This window comes from Engraulis encrasicolus, chromosome 16, assembly GCF_034702125.1.
Source record: "Engraulis encrasicolus isolate BLACKSEA-1 chromosome 16, IST_EnEncr_1.0, whole genome shotgun sequence".
NCBI lineage: Eukaryota > Metazoa > Chordata > Actinopteri > Clupeiformes > Engraulidae > Engraulis > Engraulis encrasicolus.
In genome coordinates this window covers 17,287,635-17,305,274 of record NC_085872.1, presented here as the reverse complement: position 1 = coordinate 17,305,274, position 17,640 = coordinate 17,287,635, and the positions used below count along the sequence as shown (strand labels likewise).

Below are 17,640 nucleotides of genomic sequence, written 5' to 3'. Positions count from 1 at the left end.
GTACACCACTGACTTCAACTACAACACGAAGACCTGCCACATGCAAAAGTTCTCGGATGACACGGCCATTGTTGGATGCATCAAAGATGGGCAGGAGGGGGAGTACGGGACTGGTGGGACTGGAGAACTTTGTCAAATGGTGCAGAACCAACCAGCTGCGGCTGAACACCACCAAAACCAAAGAAATGGTGATTGACTTCAGGCGAACCACCCCACCCATGGTGCCTGTCTCTATCGAGGGGGAGACTGTGGAGACAGTCTCCACATACAAGTACCTGGGTGTTCACCTGGACTCTAAACTGGACTGGTCTGCCAACTCACATGCACTGTACAAGAAAGGCCAGAGCAGGCTCTACTTTCTGAGAAAGCTGAGATCTTTCAATGTCTGCAACAGACTCCTGCAGATGTTCTACCAGTCTGCCATGGCCAGTGTGCTCTCCTATGCTGTGGCATGCTGGGGTGGCAGCATTAGGAAAAGAGATGCTGGACGGCTTGACAGGCTGGTGAGGAAAGCAGGGTCTGTTGTAGGCACAGAACTGGAAGCCCTCACAACCACAGCCGACAAGAGGACACTTAGCAGATTGGACTCTATTTTGGACAATGACAAGCACCCACTGTACCCAGTCCTCGACAACCAGAGAAGCCTGTTCAGCTACAGACTGCGCGCCATCTCCTGCAAGACAGACAGGCTGCGGAAGTCCTTTGTACCCAGGGCCATTCAGCTCTTCAACATTGCACAGAAGGACACACAAAGAGAGATCATCATAGGGGACTGGACTGCATAAACAGATCCCACTCCTGCACACTCTTTTTACCTGGACTCTCTACCCTTCGACTCCTTTTTCAGCGGAATGCACAGCTGCGTGTGTGTGTGTGTGTGTGTGTGTGTGTGTGTGTGTGTGTGTGTGTGTGTGTGTGTGTGTGTGTGTGTGTGTGTGTGTGTGTGTGTGTGTGTGTGTGTGTGGGTAGATACTCAGTTTGCGATGTGTGTAACTACTGATACTCCTGGACTATGTACACTTTATTTTTGGTGTGTGTGTGTGTGTGTGTGTGTGTGGGTGTGTGGGTGTGTGTGTGGAGTGACACAGGGGGTGACTTGTGTTTAACCCCCCATCTCTTTTTCTAAGGAATACAATGGACATTGTTCTAGGAAAGAGACTATGGACACTCCTGGACACTTTATGGCCACTTTGTCTTGGCTACTATGTGCCACTTAGCTAAGGCACATGTGAACACTGTGGACACTTTACACTTTATATTTTTGGTGTGTGTGTGTGTGTGTGTGTGTGTGTGTGTGTGTGTGTGTGTGTGTGTGTGTGTGTGTGTGTGTGTGTGTGTGTGTGTGTGTGTGTGTGTGTGTGTGTGTGTGTGTGTGTGTGTGTGTGTGTGTGTGTGTGTGTGTGTGTGTGTGAGAGAGAGAGATGCCTTGGCAATAACTATGCAACAGTGAGCTATATATGATTATTTTATGTGTAAATATGTGTGTCATGTCTTGTGGACAATGTCTTTATGTCTTTATTTATGTGTGTATGCTACTTGACACCTTAATTTCCCCCTGGGATCAATAAATGATACTCTACTCTACTCTACTCTACTATTGTGCTCCCAGGCTCATCCAGTACAGGGTGAGCGACGGCGTGCTGCTGTTCGTCACGGACATCCCCGAGAAGGTCATCGAGGAGCCCCAGGAGAAGGACACGCCCGTCCTCCAGGAGTCCTCCAACGGGGAGCAGATGTCCCACGAGGGCTCGCTGGGCCTCAAGTCGGTCCTGTCCGCGGGGAAGACCCAGAACAGCAGCGCGCTGGACGGCACCGAGAGGCCCGTGGTGACCTTCAAGGAGAACATCAAGCCCCGCGAGCAGAGCCGGGAGCAGGGTCAGGGTCAGGGCCAAGGTCAAGGTCAGGGCCAGGGGCGCAACCAGCACCAGAGGGACGGCGCCAAGGAGCGCGCCGGCTACGGCAAGGGGAACGGGGCGGCGGGCAAGAACGAGCAGAAGAAGGAGGGCAAGAGGAAGAGCGAGGCCAAGAAGAACAGCCACGACAAGATGGCAGACGCTGGGAAACAGGTATGCCAGAGATCTTATCGAGAGAGATACATCATTCTAGTTCTTTTCCGGTATCCATGTGATGTCGGGTGAACGCCCCTTTAGGAGATCTTCGGGTTGAGAATAAATGGAGTCCTCTTAGCGCTGTAGATGGTGGTAGCGCACTTCTTGTGCAAACACCTCAACAAGAGAAGAAGAAGGAGGGAACAACGCCCCTTTAGGAGACCCAACTTGAGCACACTCTTTTGCATTGGGTGGGCGGGGTTTGAATTCTCTTTATTACTCTACCCTCTTTGGGTATGCAGATGTCACAGGAATGGCTGTCAGTGCCAATAGACTGTTATCTCTTTTAAGTTAGTATATATGATGTTACTGTATAGCATGGCAGTAATTGATCTACAATTTGTGTGTATCTGTGTGAAGGTAAAGACTGGTATGCAGCAGTCACATGACCTGCACTTTGTGACAACCAGTTATCTATTAACCTATTTTAGCCTAAGCCTTTTTCGGGAAAGGGTGCCCTCTGCCTATTAAATTCTAAATATTGCAGTCTCCAAAGCACATACAAACATCAAATAAGTTGCATTTAAAAGCTATGACCCTCATTTTGCATTAGAATGTGTTCATTCAGCTCAAACATACCCAGATTTTAATAAAAAACCCTCAATCTCAATAACCTGAATGCAGCGTATACGTGTCTCCAGGCTAAACTGGGTTAAATTAGTATTTTTGATGTTCATGTGTGGCATTGCAGTAATTGGTAAGCTATTTCTGTGTATCTGTGTGAAGGTGAAGACGCAGCAGACTGAGGTGCGGAAGACTCCCGTGTCAGAAGCGAGGAAGACCCCCGTCACCCAGACTCAGACCACTGGCACCTCCCAGTTCATCCCGATCCATCACCCTGGGGCATTCCCACCACTTCCCAGCCGAGCAGGTGCAGCTCACAAACTAGCATGTCTTAGAGTGCATTCCAATATGCAACCTTGCGTCCTCCACTTGTGCTTGTGGCCTCACGTTTTGCTGATGCCCCACCTCCGTGGAGAAAATAATTAAGTTTCCCCGCTGTCAGCCTAGCCACAACAACTTTTGGGGGACTATTCTTCATTCACCATCCAGTTTGCAAATGAGAGAATGACTTTACAATTGAGCTTTTGCGAGATATTGAAATATAATGCTGTTGTACCAGGAAGTGATGACATCACTGACAAGGCCACAAGCACAAGTGGAGGACGCAAGGTTGCATATTGGAACGCACTCTTAGACTGCAGCCCCTAATTTAAAATAGTTTACAGGGATTAAAGTTTTCCGTCGCTACGACGGATTTCCGTCAGTTGGATTTTCGTTTGGACGGATTTCCGTCCGTATAATTTATGTCAATTAATTTACAATTTTTACTTTCCAACTGAACACAAATCGAGAGCACACCTGGTCATGAGAAGGTGACGAGAGGTGTGTTTGGTGTACGGATTTAGTTATACACTGCACCACTGGTGTGATAGGCCTACAACAGATTCACTCATCAATAGTTTTGAGCTATCCCCGTTCTTCCAAAAAAAAAAGAAAAAAAAAGGGAGAAGTACAGCACGAGCGGTCAACAATTCGGTGGCGATGCAGCTCGAGAGACAAAAAAAAGCCAACATTGTTGCTGATGGCAGAAAAGAAAATACGTGTAATACTATGTCTTTAAAGTGCAATGACAATCGTTAAACGAGTTGGACTGAGATTCCAATATGGGCTAATAATGCATGGAATGCATAGCTGGAAGAAGGTAGGACACGTTTCCATTATCGTTGCACCTGCCGGGGCAGATTGTTAGAAAAAAAGAATAGTTTACTTTCATGAAGGGTTTGCCTTTTAAGCATTGTGGCTTTTACTAACATTATTCATAGCCCCAATGGGACGGATATCATTGGCAGCTAGCTAGGATACCACGCGTTTCATCCTCAAAGTTTAGCGCGTTTGACTGGCTGCGTAAAAGGCGGGGCTATGGATAGAAACTAGCTCTAGTTGTCTTTCTGACAACGGATACTTTACTGTCTCATCTGTAATCATAGCAGATTAACTTTGTTGTTGCCGATATATATTCAATAAATAACTTAAAAATGGGTTGCATTTTACAGGAGTCACTGTTGCTATCCCAGGCAGAGCCAATATTTTATGCCACGTCTTGTTCTGGGAAGCAGTGTTCTGATGGGTGGACTCATATGGTCGATAAATGCCGTTTCGATGTTTGTTTCACTTTCAAGGCTTGTTGTAGGCTATTGTGTGATGCTATTTTTGCTAACTGGAATAGTGTGCCGCAACAGTTGTGTGTGTGCTTGTTTTTGAGTGGCTCAACGTCTGTGCCCATCTTCTCGGACTATGCGTTTCGTTTGAGTTCAGTTATTTGCGCACTGCGCACTCAGGGCTGATGCGTGGGCGATTTGCCTTGATTCGAGTGGAAAGTTGCGCGACAAGCTTGGGAAAGTGTGTTACGATAGACGTCTGACTGTGACTGTGTTGTGTCTGCGTGCGTCGTGTCAGCTTGTATGAGAGAACACTAGTGCGTGCAGGAATCGGGGACGTTTTTTATATCAATGGTAAGCGTGTGCCTGGCACCGCACATCGAGAGGCAAAAAAGTAGCCATAGGTTTTCAAAACGGTAGAACACAGAGGCAGACTACCGCACCCTGTTTGTAAACGTCAACAAGTTGTTTGTAACAGGATGAATAGTGAATTTGTGAAAAACATACAAATAACCAACAACTAGTTTTCTCCCTCTGATTGCTATGACCACAGTGCATTGTTTTTTAAATATCAGAAATACAACTGCAAGCAATGCGCACCAGTGCTTTCACCAGAACAGTGTTTGCCCATTCTGATGTGAAAGACAAAATATACCGGTAGCCTGCTACTACTACAACAACAACAAAAACCATAATGAGATCACTGTATCAACGCATTGCAATTCCAAGTCAATAATTCTGTGAGATCAGCTACCATTTTGAAGCAACACTCATTGTGAATCCATTCTGCATAATGTTGTGAACAATTCATAAATAATGGGTAGAAATAAGAGGAAATAACCAAAACATGCCCCAAATTGCAGTTCAGTGTTTGCAGTCTGATATAGTCCATTCTCGGCCAGTTCTAGTCAATCTGGTGGCCTAGGCCTGCCCCCTTTCCCTCTTTCCCTTTTTTGTGTTTAGAAATTGGCATCTGTAAACATAGCATTGTAGGCCTACATCTGATTGAGCACATCTGATCTAGTACCTACAGGTACATTCATATTGAGTGTATACAGACCTACTTAGTGTATAATGAATATTCATTGTTAATGTGAAGTGTAAAGTTTTATGTTGGTTCTGATTTTGTGGCAGTTTTTGGTATTACTGGCACCCTCAAGACATAGGCCTATTCTGCTCTAGGCGACTGCCCTGTCTGCCTATGTCTAGCGCTGGCTCTGACACCATTCCTTGCGTAAAACCAGTGTATGTTTCGTTACGAGGGCAGAGCCTGGCTACATTGTTTTTCGTAGGGTTACGGAGTGATACTCGATCTGGTACCTAACCAGTAAAAAAGTTCAGTCAGATGACTTTTTTTTGCTTTAATCCCTGAGTTTATGACAACTTAAACATGATGAACTGAAATGTACATTGTTTCCCTTGGTACTGTTAGTTACTTTGGTAACGGCTAGTTTTTGTAACAACGACAATAATATGTTTGTGTGTGTGTGTCGTCAGGTTTCCCTCCCCCGCCCTACGTCATCCCTCCGCCCGTGGCCTTCTCCATGAGCCCCGGGTTCACCTTCCCCGCCAGCGTGTCTGTCCCGGCTCCCTTCCTCCAGGCCACCTCCCACGGCGCCCAGCCAGCCAGCCAGGTGCAGCCTGGGAAACCCTCGCACATTCCCTACAGCCAGCAGAGGCCCTCCGGCCCCGGTGCCATGTCCCAGGGTCCCCCTCAGGGCCTCCAGAGCCAGCAGCCCCCTCCACAGCAGCAGGGGCAGCAGGCCCTGCCCCAGTCCATTCAGCTCCAGGTGCAACAGCAGCAGCAGCAGCAGCAGCAGCAGCAGTCGCCCACCAAGCAGGCTGCCCAGCTGGGCAAGAGCCCACCCCACCACCCTGGCATGCAGCAGGTTGGTAATCACTCAGGATGTGCACCTCATGTCAGGTGCTCATTTGAGATTTGACCCTGAATCTCAAATGGTGCACTTGTGCACTTCAGTGTTCGTTTTAGTGCGTATGGCATATTAGTTACACACTGAAACGTAGTGCCCGAAGTGCACAAGTGTGCCATTTGAGATTTAGGGCATGTCTTTTAAATTTAAATTTAAACATGCATTTTCAGTCTGTGTAGTATTTTGTGAGCCGATATACATTCACATTTTCCCCCCCTTGACTTGCTCTAGGCTCTAGTGGGTCAATATTTCTTCTCACATTCCTTCAGGAAGTTGTTTTACCATGCTGAAGCTTTCCTGCAGTGCTGCTGCCGTAAGACGAGTGTTGCTCATGTCCACTCACTCCCCTGTGTTTCTGCTTGCTTGTCTGAAACAGTACATGTCTGTGGCTGATCAGACTGGGCAGATGTGGAGCCAGCCCCAGGCCCAGGCCTCCATGCAGAAGATGGCCATGCAGATGGCCATGAAGCAGCAGCAGCAGCAGCAGCAGCAGCCCCAGCAGCAGCAGCAGCCGTCACCTTTCTTCATGCCCCCACAGGTATTTAATCTATTTATTTACATGGTTGTTAGTTTTGTAAATGTGATGTGATGTTTTTTTTTCTGTCTGTATTGGCCATGATATAGAGATAACTGCTGAAATGGCAATAAATGTAAACAATCAATCAAATCATACCCCCTCCACAGGACCCGCTGAAGCTCTTCGAGCACTCCATGTCCTCCAGCGGCCCCATGCAGCCCCCATCCAACAACGCCAGCATGGTGGACAAGAAGCTGAAGTTCCCAGAGGTCAAGGTTCAGCAGGACTTCTACTGGGAGCCCCTGTACCGCGCCGCCATGGCCGACGGCCGGGCTAGCATGGGGGAGCGCATGAACAAGCGGCAGCCAGGGGTGTTCTGCCCTGACCAGGAGAGCGGCCCCAGAGGCCCACCGTTTGAGGTGAGGAGACCAACGTACCAGGTCATGCTCCATAGCCTGATTATCATCGACGTTCAAATCTCTTCGAGACCAAGAGCATAACAATTAACATTTCCCAAATGGCATGGTTGACCCGCCTCCCTTGGTTTGCTTATGGTTGTTTGCTTACCGTACAAAGAAGGAGTTCCCGTATTTTCGGGAACTCAGAAAGTACTTGCATTGCTCTTGACCTGACTACTTGCAATGCTGAAAGTGTTGCGTCAGTAGGAGGGCACAGCCTGGCTACATGTCCATGCCCAAGTAGCATGAAACCATTTCAGCCAATGGTGTTAACTTTTCAGCAAAGTTATGCACGGAATTCACAGAAATCTGAACATGATCAGATGGAACGCCAGGACAAACAAATTAAGTTTAGTTAGTAGTACATTTAGTGTTTATAAGGATTGAAGAGCTGCTTTTCTCTTTTTGCATGAAGCCGTGCTTTGTTTCCGTTTCTTCTTCCGTTTTACTAATTGTCTTGCATGCCATGGCTTTTCTCCAAGTGCAGTACTGCATTCGTTCAGTCTTGTCTTTTTTTCCAAAACGAGCTGTTAAAAGATCAGCATAGACTTGATCGACAATATTCCTATCCTCCGGCTGCCTGCTTTTGCCGTTCCTCCCTTTCCTTTTTTTCTTATGGGCATTCTGTCTCCTCTTTCTTTCTCTCTGTCCTCTTTCCTTTTCCACTTTGCTTCGTTTCCTCCACTAGGACACCAAGAGCTCTCCTCTTCTTCCTCCCGACCTGCTAAAAACTCTTGCGGACTTTGAGGAGGAGGAGGAACTGGTTTTTGCTAAGCCTCCTGGCTTCTACCAGGCTATGTCTGCTCCTCTAAGCTCAGCTCCTAGAAGAAACATGTTTGTATGTAGTCACTTTCTCTTTGTCACTCCTAGACTAGCGGTTCAGGGCTTACTGTGGGACCTTTTTAACCTGTAATAAAACGGGGTCTGTGCGGGTTTTCACCCTCTTTACAGAACCAGACAGAATGTTTACAAACAGGAAATGAACAGGAGAGATAAGTAAGATAACCGATAACAGTAAGATAACCGATATCTTACATGTATAACTGCCTGGTTATGTGCCAAATCTATTGATGTGATTTACCATCAGTTGAAATGTATAAATGCGTGTTAAATAATACGGTTGGTGTGGTTGTCATCAGAGGATGTTTAATGTTTTCCAGATGCCAAATCCGTCTAGGATGGATAGTGCGGAGGTGATGAGCCAGTCCTCTTCCCTGCTGCCCCGCTCTGGATTCCCTATCCAGGTAAGGCTGCTGCCTACCACACTGTCTGCCTCTTCTGTTTCTGACTGAGTGTGAGAGAGAAATAGACAAATTCATCCATTCATGTAACCAGGGCTCTAAATTACCACCAGCCATCCGGCCAAATGCTGGTGACATTTCAGTTTGGCTGGTAGAATAGACCAACTTACTAGCCACCATGACCCATTAGTGAGTGTGTGTTTGGCTAGTAAGAATATATACTTGCCATTTTTGCTGGGATGAAAAAAATTCATACACATTTTCATTGAGTGTTTTTGTAAACTCTTGGACAGAGGCCAACTCTATAACCACACTCGCTCTCACACACACAGCCTTTCCCCGCTTCGCAACTACACACTTTGGACAGCTGTCAGGTCCATGCATGCCTGACCTGATGATTTAGTCTTTTAGGAAGACTTTTTGAGAGATTGCCCTGGAGCTGTGAATGTGCTGGCCTATGACTGTGACTGTCCTCGGCTAGACAAATGCATGTTGAAGTGCTGGGAAGGTGCAACAAATTGCTAATGCCTGCCTCTGTTCCCAGTGTTTGTAGGACTAAGGTGAACATAATCTACGGTGTTTGCCACATTAGGGGCCTATACTAAGAAGCTGGTTCAGTAGTAAACCAGGTTAAGTTAAGAGGTAAATCATTAGATGATTATGGTTATGATTATGAAAAAAATTATGATTATGGTGGTAAATCCTTAGACCCCCTGCATGGGAAGTTTGTGGGCCGCTTAGAGGGACTCGAGTGGGGGGGCTTTGTAGATTTTGCTTCAGCTCACTCTGTGTGATAATGGATGATAAGGGAGTGATAAGGATGATGTGTATATCTCTGAACAATCTCTCTCTCTCTCTCTCTCTCTCTCTCTCTCTCTCTCTCTCTCTCTCTCTCTCTCTCTCTCTCTCTCTCATCAATCATCAGGAGAACTCTTATCAGAACAACAGTATCTTCAGCGAGGCCTATGGGAAGAACATGGCCCCCACCCCGAAACCTGATGTCCCCATGATGTACCAGGAGCACTCGCTCTACTCTCTGTTTGAAGGAAACCCCTGGTCCCCCTCCCTGCCTGCCAGTTCTGGTACAAGTCATCTTCTTTTCTATATGTATTACGTTCATTATGTCTAACTTTTTAACTCAACACTTAAAGGGACACTGTGTGAGATTTTTTTGTTCTTTATTTCCAGAATTCATGCTGCCCATTCACTAATGTTACCTTTTTCATAAATATTTACCACCAGCATCAAATTCTAAGTATTCATTATCACTGGAAAAATTGCACTTTTTCTACATGAAAAGGGGGATCTTCTCCATGGTCCGCCATTTTGAATTTCCAAAAATAGCCATTTTTAGCTGCAAAAATGACTGTACTTGGACCATACTAGAAAATATGTGTTTATTACTTAGTAAACTTTCATGTAAAGATCAAATTTGGCAATAGACAGCTCAGTTTCAATGAGCAGCATAGGTGCAGTACCTTTTCTGACCTCACAGTTCCTGCACAGTGTCCCTTTTAAGATTTTTTTTTGCCTTAAGACATGTTAAAGTTTTATCTTTTACCTAAAAGACAGGCAAAAGAAAATCTGAAGTGTTGATCTTCTTTTTTAGTGTGTGTTTTCCCTTGTGTGACACATTCACTTGTCTGAATGAATCAGTTGCTGCAATGGTTACAGTGCCAAGAAACACAACAATGATGCTTGACAGTCCGCAGTGAACTTTTTGAGAGGACCTTGATGTGTACTTCATAGTTGCCTTGCCTTCTTGTAGTCACTCACATCTTAACGTCTGTAGCCAAGCTTTTGAAATCGTCAATGTGGAGGGCTTGCCTATCTGTTGTGAAGGAAGTTGCTGCTTTCTTTTTTTTCCCTTTTTGCCGCAAAGTGAGGTGAAGTTGGTTTATATAAAAAATGTATTTGTTTTTTGTTTGTCAGACCACTCAACGCCTGCCAGCCAGTCCCCCCACTCATCCAACCCCAGCAGCCTGCCTTCCTCCCCACCTACCCACAGCCACCCCGGCTCACTGCCTTTCTCCAACTTCGGGCCGATTGGCACACCCGACAGCCGGGACCGAAGAGTTACTGACCGCTGGAAGGCAGAGAAGACGGGTAAGCTTGCAAGCTGACTTAGACTTATTCATGGCAGACACCACCGTATCATTAATGGTAGGGCACTGCACTGTTACGCCGGGGACCCGGGTTCAATTCACGACCCGAGGTCATTTCCTGATCCTCCCCTGTCTCGCTCTCCCACTTTCTTCCTTTGGATGTCTGCCGATACCGATACTACTCCGATCCAATACCAAAATCACATATATGCATGGGTTTCAACTTGAGGTAGGCCCAAACAGACTATTTGGTCAGAAAAGGGAGTCAGAAGAACAGGAAACCAATTAATAAGCAAAAAGTAACAAGTAAAAAAGTAACAATCCCATCCTGAAAACTAATATGCAAGTGTTATGATTTCAAATTAACATTGCACCTGAGTCAATGTCTGTGTAAGGAAAATTCCGATATTTGGGGAAAATTCCGATCCGATCTTTGAAATATGTTGATATATGAACCTGATACCGATACACCGATACCGATATCCCATCCCTAGTGACTTTGTGTTTGTATTTGTGCAGGCCCTGCAGGCTTTGGGCTTGACTACCTGCCCGCTGCCTCGTCCTCCACAGCCCCAGAGACCAGCTGGCACCAAGGGGGGCCCACCAGCAGCTGGGCCACCCAGGACATACCCATGGAGGACTCCTCCAACAACCTGCTGGACAGCCTCAAGGTAACTCGCAGGGCTGGCGCTAAGCTTAGGCATACAAGGAGGTCCCCCAGGGCACCAAGTGTCTTGGGGGGCGGCAGTAACCTCCGTGAGTCCCACAGAATTAGAACATCAAGCGAAAAAAAAGTATTACATTTTACATTGGTCAATGATTATTTATCGCCACTCAATATATAGATCAGCCATGCTTTAGATATACAGTACAACGCTATGTTTACAAATGCCAATTTCTAAATGCACAAAAAGGAAAGGGGGTGCTTGCCTAGGGCACCAGCTTGACTAGAACCGGCCCTGGTAACTTGCCACATCTGCCTATGCTTTTCATCCTATCTCTGTCAACATTGGCGTGATCGACTGGACCAGTAGCTTTGTTAACCAAGAATAATTACAAAAAACTTGAATACATATTCAGTAAGTAACATGTGAAAGATTGTGATGCACAAAGCATAGACTATTAGCATTTTTGATTGAGGACATGCAGCACCAAGTCAGATGGAAGTGCGGACTCCCGTATGTAATCATTGGACAAAGAAAACCTATTGGATAGAGTGTCATCCCTCTACTGGTTGTGCCTAGGGTCAAATCTACTCAGGGTGAAATGGCATTTAGTCATTATACCCCAAAATGCTGGAACCAACTCCCTGTCCAAATTAGAACTGTCCCAACAGTATCTTGTTTTAAAAGGAAATAAAAAAACGGCTTTATTCTCATCTGTCTTTGGTGATGGTTAATTATCTACTTTGTATAACACAATATAGTTTGTTTTTTAGTGCATTAGAACACTTTAGCATATTGAATAACAATTATGTATGCTAATGTGCAATATAAGTAATTTTGATTGATTGATTGATTGATTGATCTGGTTGTGCGTGCGCGTGTGTAATTTCCTCCCCAGTCCATCTGGTCCAGTTCCATGATGCAGCCCGGCCCGTCTGCTCTGGAGCAGCTGTTGATGCAGCAGAAGCAGAAGCAGCAGCGCGGCCACGGCCCCATGAACCCGCCACACTGAGGAGGGAGGGGCGACAGGCCAGCGCCCGAGTTATACACCTTCTACTGAAAAGTGAAGAGGAAGAAGAGGATAAGTACGACGACGATGAAGAAGAAGAAGAAGAAGAAGAAGAAGAGATGGGGGAAAAAAATAAAACGAGCTCCAATCGGAATTTACCGGCGCTAACTAGTGGCGTTATGGAGGCTGGAGACGGCGACTGATGCGTAGCAACAGGTTCCCACCACCAAACTCGGCTCGCCTGACCGAAATGAGGGAGGTGCAGAACTCTCTTCTGCTCTGTCTTTCTCTCTCTCTTATCTCTCTCTCTCTCCCTCTCTCTCTCTGTCTCTGTTTCTGTCCCTCACCCTGTGCCCATTGAGAGGGGCAGTGAGGGCATGCAAGCACCTGACCCATCGCGCTGCTCAGCACGTAGCCGCAGCACGTAACTCTTGACACTGAGGAAGAGAAACACATCTTCCTCTTTGACTGACTGGGCACCCTCCCACCCCCCATTCCCCAGCCCCCATGCTTCCGTGGTGGAGGGGAGTTGGGCTCAAGGCTACCTTCCTTGCTCCTTTGGGCGTCTTGACTCCCAAAGACACTACCCCCACCCCCCAAAACCACCCACTGCCTCCCAGTCCCAACTTCATACCCAGACTCCTCTCTGACTCATGCTCTGCTAACGGCGTCCCCTTATGATGTGCACGATTCACTCGGGAGTGTGTGTTGCTGGCACACTGCACATACCAAGAGGAGATGTGTGTATGTGAGTGTGTTGTGTAAGGGAGGGGGAGGTTGCTGGAAGTGATGCTTTTAAGGGAAAAGGAAGACAATAATGTCATACGGTAAAGGAGAAAAAATGAGAAGGACTTTTTGAATTTCCGAAGTCTGAATTTGTTTGTTTTTCTAAATGGAATAGGAGGGCAGTCAGTTGTGTGCCTGGCGATGGAAAACCGTAAGAGAAGAGACTGAACGAAGGAATGAATGAATGTCGAGGAAGAATTGTTGGTCAACGGACGAGTTGGAGATTTGAACGTTTTGTGTGGGAAGAACGGCACCAAACACAGACACCAGATGGCAGGAGTGGACTGGGAAAGGTCTTTTTTTTAGACAGCCACTCTGCTCACATGAGTGGAAACGTGTTTGCGAGGGGTGCACCCACACTGCACTGTAGCCTGGGGATGCTCTTATAAGCTTATGAGATATTACTATAGCTCATCAAAGAGATAATGACTTCAATCGATTCAAAAGGAAAATAGGGGTTTAGATCATAGCTTAGGGTGTAGTATTATTAGCTACATACATTTGAGATTGCAATTATTAACTATACTGTATTTTGTGACTTGTTCTGTAGAGTTTCAGCTTTCTGAAATATAATTGCGTACATATGTTCAATAGTTTACTGCAAAACTGGCGGAGGTCTTAATATATTTGACTCTCCTCCCCTGCTTTCTCTTCTGCCTCCCCCCTTGTTTCTTTCAGTATGTCTTTTGCTCTAGTTACCTACATAACTGACAAACTCTCTTTTGTTTCTTGTTCTTTTTGCCTTTTACTAGTTTAAGCAGCTTTATGAACGCTTGTGCCTGTTCAGTGTTTTTACATTTTCTTTTCCCTTTCTTTAAAAAAGAAGAAAAAAAAGGAAGAAAAAAATTACACATTCTATCTCGCGCGTGCACATACACACACACACAGTGATTTTTATCCATCATGGCTGGCACTGCTGTAGAGTTAAGACGAGCAAACGGGTCCAGCATCAGCGCTGCTGGTTCAGCAATACGGGGCACACAAGCCATCGGTGACAGTAATCTGGGACAAGGGAGCACTTCACACAACCACTAGGTGTACTAGGATCAGTGGACGAGCGTCTCGCCACCCTGCCTCACAGGCTGTTTCACTAACAGAAAGCCCAAGGAGTCCAAGAAAGAGGTGTGGCGCCAACCTGCAAAGTAGCTGTGTCTCTTTAGCTTCTTCAGCAGGACAGATGGGCATGTGGTACTAAGAAGCTGGTTCAAGAGTAAACCAGGTTAAGTTAGGAGGTAAATCATGTAATAGAAGAGCCTGGAGTTTTCATGTTCTTAAGAAAGGAATAGAAGAAGGCTATTCTATTAGATGGTTTACCTTTTAACTTAACCTGGTTTTCTCCTGAACCAGCGTCTCAGTAATAGGCCCTAGGTCAGCAGGGAGGGGATACAGGGTGATAACAGCCAGCATTGCGCTACACAGATCAGCACAACACATGGAACTAGTCACACTACTACTACTGACCATGGCATCCCCCTGTACTGTCTCTATTCTGAGATCCCAAGATGGTCCGTTTTGTAGGTCAGGCGTCAGGCATCAGAATAGGTGCAGCAGGTGCACATTTGTGTTGACTGTATTGGCTGGTTTATCTTAAGCGATAGATCAAGTGTTAGGATTGAGCTGTTATAGACCAGACAGGATTTATCTCCCATTAGGACCATTAGGTTGGCCTCTCTCTCGCTGTTATGTGAAAGGACAGCAGCAGTCTGAAAAAATGAGGTCGCTGTATATGGGGTAGAATTCTAGGAAATGTATCCACAGTGGTAATTTCTTTATGGTTCAGACAGACAGTAAACACATTTTTGAGGAAAAGCGTTTAAAGAAAGACTGATTATCTTGTATGAGGGAAAAGTGTGTGTTTATTTTCGCGTAGAGAACATTTATTAAAGACAACTTAATGATGTGTCTATTTGCCGTGTGATTGTGCTACTCTTGTTGCATTTAAAAAGAAATTGTACTTAAAAATGAAACAAATTTCAAATCATATTGATCTTATGGGGACAATGTAGGCCAGGTTTGACAAGCTGATGAAGTTGATCTGTGTTTGACAATTTGCCTTTTTATTTTATTTTAACTAATTTTATTTTTTATTTGTTTGTTTTTTTATTTTACACGTTCATGTCATCACTGAGGGGTTTTCTTGTCCTGATCCACTGCTCTTTAGCTGATTTCAGAGGTGAAGTAAAAGTATTGGTCTTGACCAGACGCCAGCAGTTTGTGCTGTACCTGTAGGTGTGGGTGTTAAGTTGGTATTCTAAAAGCAGACCCTGGCAACCCATTTGAAAATGTTCTTGTTGCTGAACTGCCATTGTTTCTGTGTACTGACTGCGCTGCAAGTGCAGCAAACTGTTTCCCCAACCTAAATATGGCTATATTTACTGTGATGTACACCTGCGTATTCAGAATACAGGACTAACCCAGCACCTTGAGGCAGTTCAAACATTCCATTCTGAAATCCCAACAGGGTGTTTCCACTGAGAAAACCGCCAATTTTCTTTTTGTTTTCTTTTTTTAAGTGGTAGTAGCATATAGCACACATCTAAAAAAAATAAATAAATGTGGAACTTGTACCCCTGTTTAATTTTGGCTTGCCAGAAGAGAATGACTTTAACTTCTGCATGACAATATGGCCTTCAGAATACTTTGTGTTTTGGGTGAAGGGAGACGTTCACATTTTTATGAGCTATGGGCTATTGTGTCCCTGTGGATGGAGGGTTCAGTTAGCAGGGTAGAGATGTCTCCTGTTATGGGCTTGTGTTCTAAGTTTTTGTTTTTGTCTTTCTGTAGACATTTGGAAATGCTGAGATCAGCTATGCCTTTAATAAAGTAAACCATGTCCTCATCCTGTGATGCTTGTTTCGATTTTTATCACCAATTCTTTCATGCACAAGAAACACAAACTATGTTGTGATGTGACTATTAGTCTTGACCGGTAATACTTTACAATAACTATAAAAAAACCCTTTATAAATAATTATCTAATTATCAACAAAATGTTTACAAATGTTTATAAATGGGCAAGAAATACTATGTTAAAACAACAGACACAGCACAGTCTTATCGGTCCTGAAAGTTTATCCTCCAAAGACCAGAAGGCATGAAACCACATGCCACACACCATAAAATTCACACAGTAGAAGTTGATTCCCTTTCCACTCTGCTGTCGTAGTTTGGTTCTTACTCATTTACAAACATTTGTAAATGCTTTGTTAAATGTTAATTATAATTAAATGTTAAAGTGTTTATTAAGCTTTTTTGGGTAGTTATTGTAAAGTGTTACCTCTTGACCTTCAAAAACCTTTTTAGTCCTGGTGACATACTGAAGGTATTTTAATGAGGGCGCTAAATTCATGTCCATATATGCACAGACATCCAAAATGTATTTACTTTTTATTGGACTTTAAAGGGACACTGTGCAGGAAATGGTCAAAAAGGTACTGCAACTATGCTGCTCATTGAAACTGGGCTGCCTATTGCCAAATTTGATCTTTACACGAAAGTTTACTAAGTAATAAACAAATATTTTCTAGTATGGTCCAAGTACAGTAATTTTTGCAGCTAAAAATGGCTATTTTTGGAAATTCAAAATGGCAGACCATGGAGAAGATCCCCCTTTTCATGTATGAAAAGTGCAATTTTTCCAGTCATAATGAATACTTAGAATTTGATGCTTTGGTAAGTATTCATAAAAAAGGTAGCATTAGTGATTGGGCAGCATGAATTCTGGAAATAAACAACTACAAATCTCACACAGTGTCCCTTTAAGGAGACCTATTACCGGTACTTGGAAGTGAAGTCTCTTAGGCCTGTAATCTTAAATTCGACTCTTTGCATTTTAATAAGTCTTTGATGAAACTGACAAGCATGTTGTTAGGACTACTGACTACTTAAAAAAACAAGCATAGTCTTTGGGACCTGCTTTACATTGCGGACATACAGAAAGACAGTATGTATGACTTTACAAATGCGGTACTGTGGAGCCACTAACTCTTGTGCCGTGTACTGGCAGCGATTCCTCGAAAGTGACAACAGTATGGGTGCATCCCAATATGTGACCTTGCCTCCTCCACTTGTGCTTGTCTCCTCGTCCCGCCTCCTGGCCCCTCCTCCGTGGAGAAAACAATAAAGTTTCCCAGCTGTCAGCCTCGCGACAACAACTTTTGATGGACTGTTTTTCATTCACCATCCCAATTGCAAATGAGAAAAAGACTCTACAATTGAGCTTTTGCAAGATATTGAAATATAATGCTGTTGTCAGTGATGTCATCATGACAAGAAGCGAGTGGAGGAGGCAAGTGGAGGAGGCGAGGTCACATATTGGGATGCACCCTGTCAGTCTTATTCTTTCTACGCCATACCCACATCCTGACAGGAAACCAGAGTGGTTTCCGGTTTGTTACCAAACGCACACATGGTTTACCTGGGACGCTCCTCTCCATTCAAACTCAATAGTGTAGTTTTTGCTGAGCCGTTTGTCATTGTGGGCTACCACAGTCAAACAGACAAGCTGATGCTGGTGCAAAAACTCCTCACAGCCCCACAATCTAAAACGGTTGCATTTGGTTTAAAGTAACTAAGGATATTTTGTATCGGAAAATCATTCATGTAACCCCTCAATAGCTTGATCTCATTCAAGGAGGGTATTTGCATGCAAATTATCA

General features: G+C 44.9%; 1 protein-coding gene across 2 annotated transcripts in view; it reads left to right on the top strand.

Moving 5' to 3' along the window:
* Nucleotides 1–15,821, top strand: part of smg7 (SMG7 nonsense mediated mRNA decay factor) — a 32,182-nt gene extending 16,361 nt beyond the window's left edge. Inside the window, exons 14-24 of one of the 2 annotated variants that reach the window (XM_063218907.1) lie at nucleotides 1,610–2,066; nucleotides 2,835–2,979; nucleotides 5,768–6,159; nucleotides 6,578–6,739; nucleotides 6,886–7,137; nucleotides 7,865–8,014; nucleotides 8,337–8,420; nucleotides 9,343–9,499; nucleotides 10,350–10,523; nucleotides 11,042–11,193; nucleotides 12,086–15,821. In XM_063218907.1, the coding sequence (XP_063074977.1) occupies nucleotides 1,610–2,066; nucleotides 2,835–2,979; nucleotides 5,768–6,159; nucleotides 6,578–6,739; nucleotides 6,886–7,137; nucleotides 7,865–8,014; nucleotides 8,337–8,420; nucleotides 9,343–9,499; nucleotides 10,350–10,523; nucleotides 11,042–11,193; nucleotides 12,086–12,199 (2,239 nt within the window). In that variant the 3' untranslated portion in view covers nucleotides 12,200–15,821. The remainder of the gene's footprint in view (nucleotides 1–1,609; nucleotides 2,067–2,834; nucleotides 2,980–5,767; nucleotides 6,160–6,577; nucleotides 6,740–6,885; nucleotides 7,138–7,864; nucleotides 8,015–8,336; nucleotides 8,421–9,342; nucleotides 9,500–10,349; nucleotides 10,524–11,041; nucleotides 11,194–12,085) is intronic. The other variant, XM_063218908.1, reaches the window with a different exon arrangement.
* Nucleotides 15,822–17,640: the final 1,819 nt, after the last annotated feature.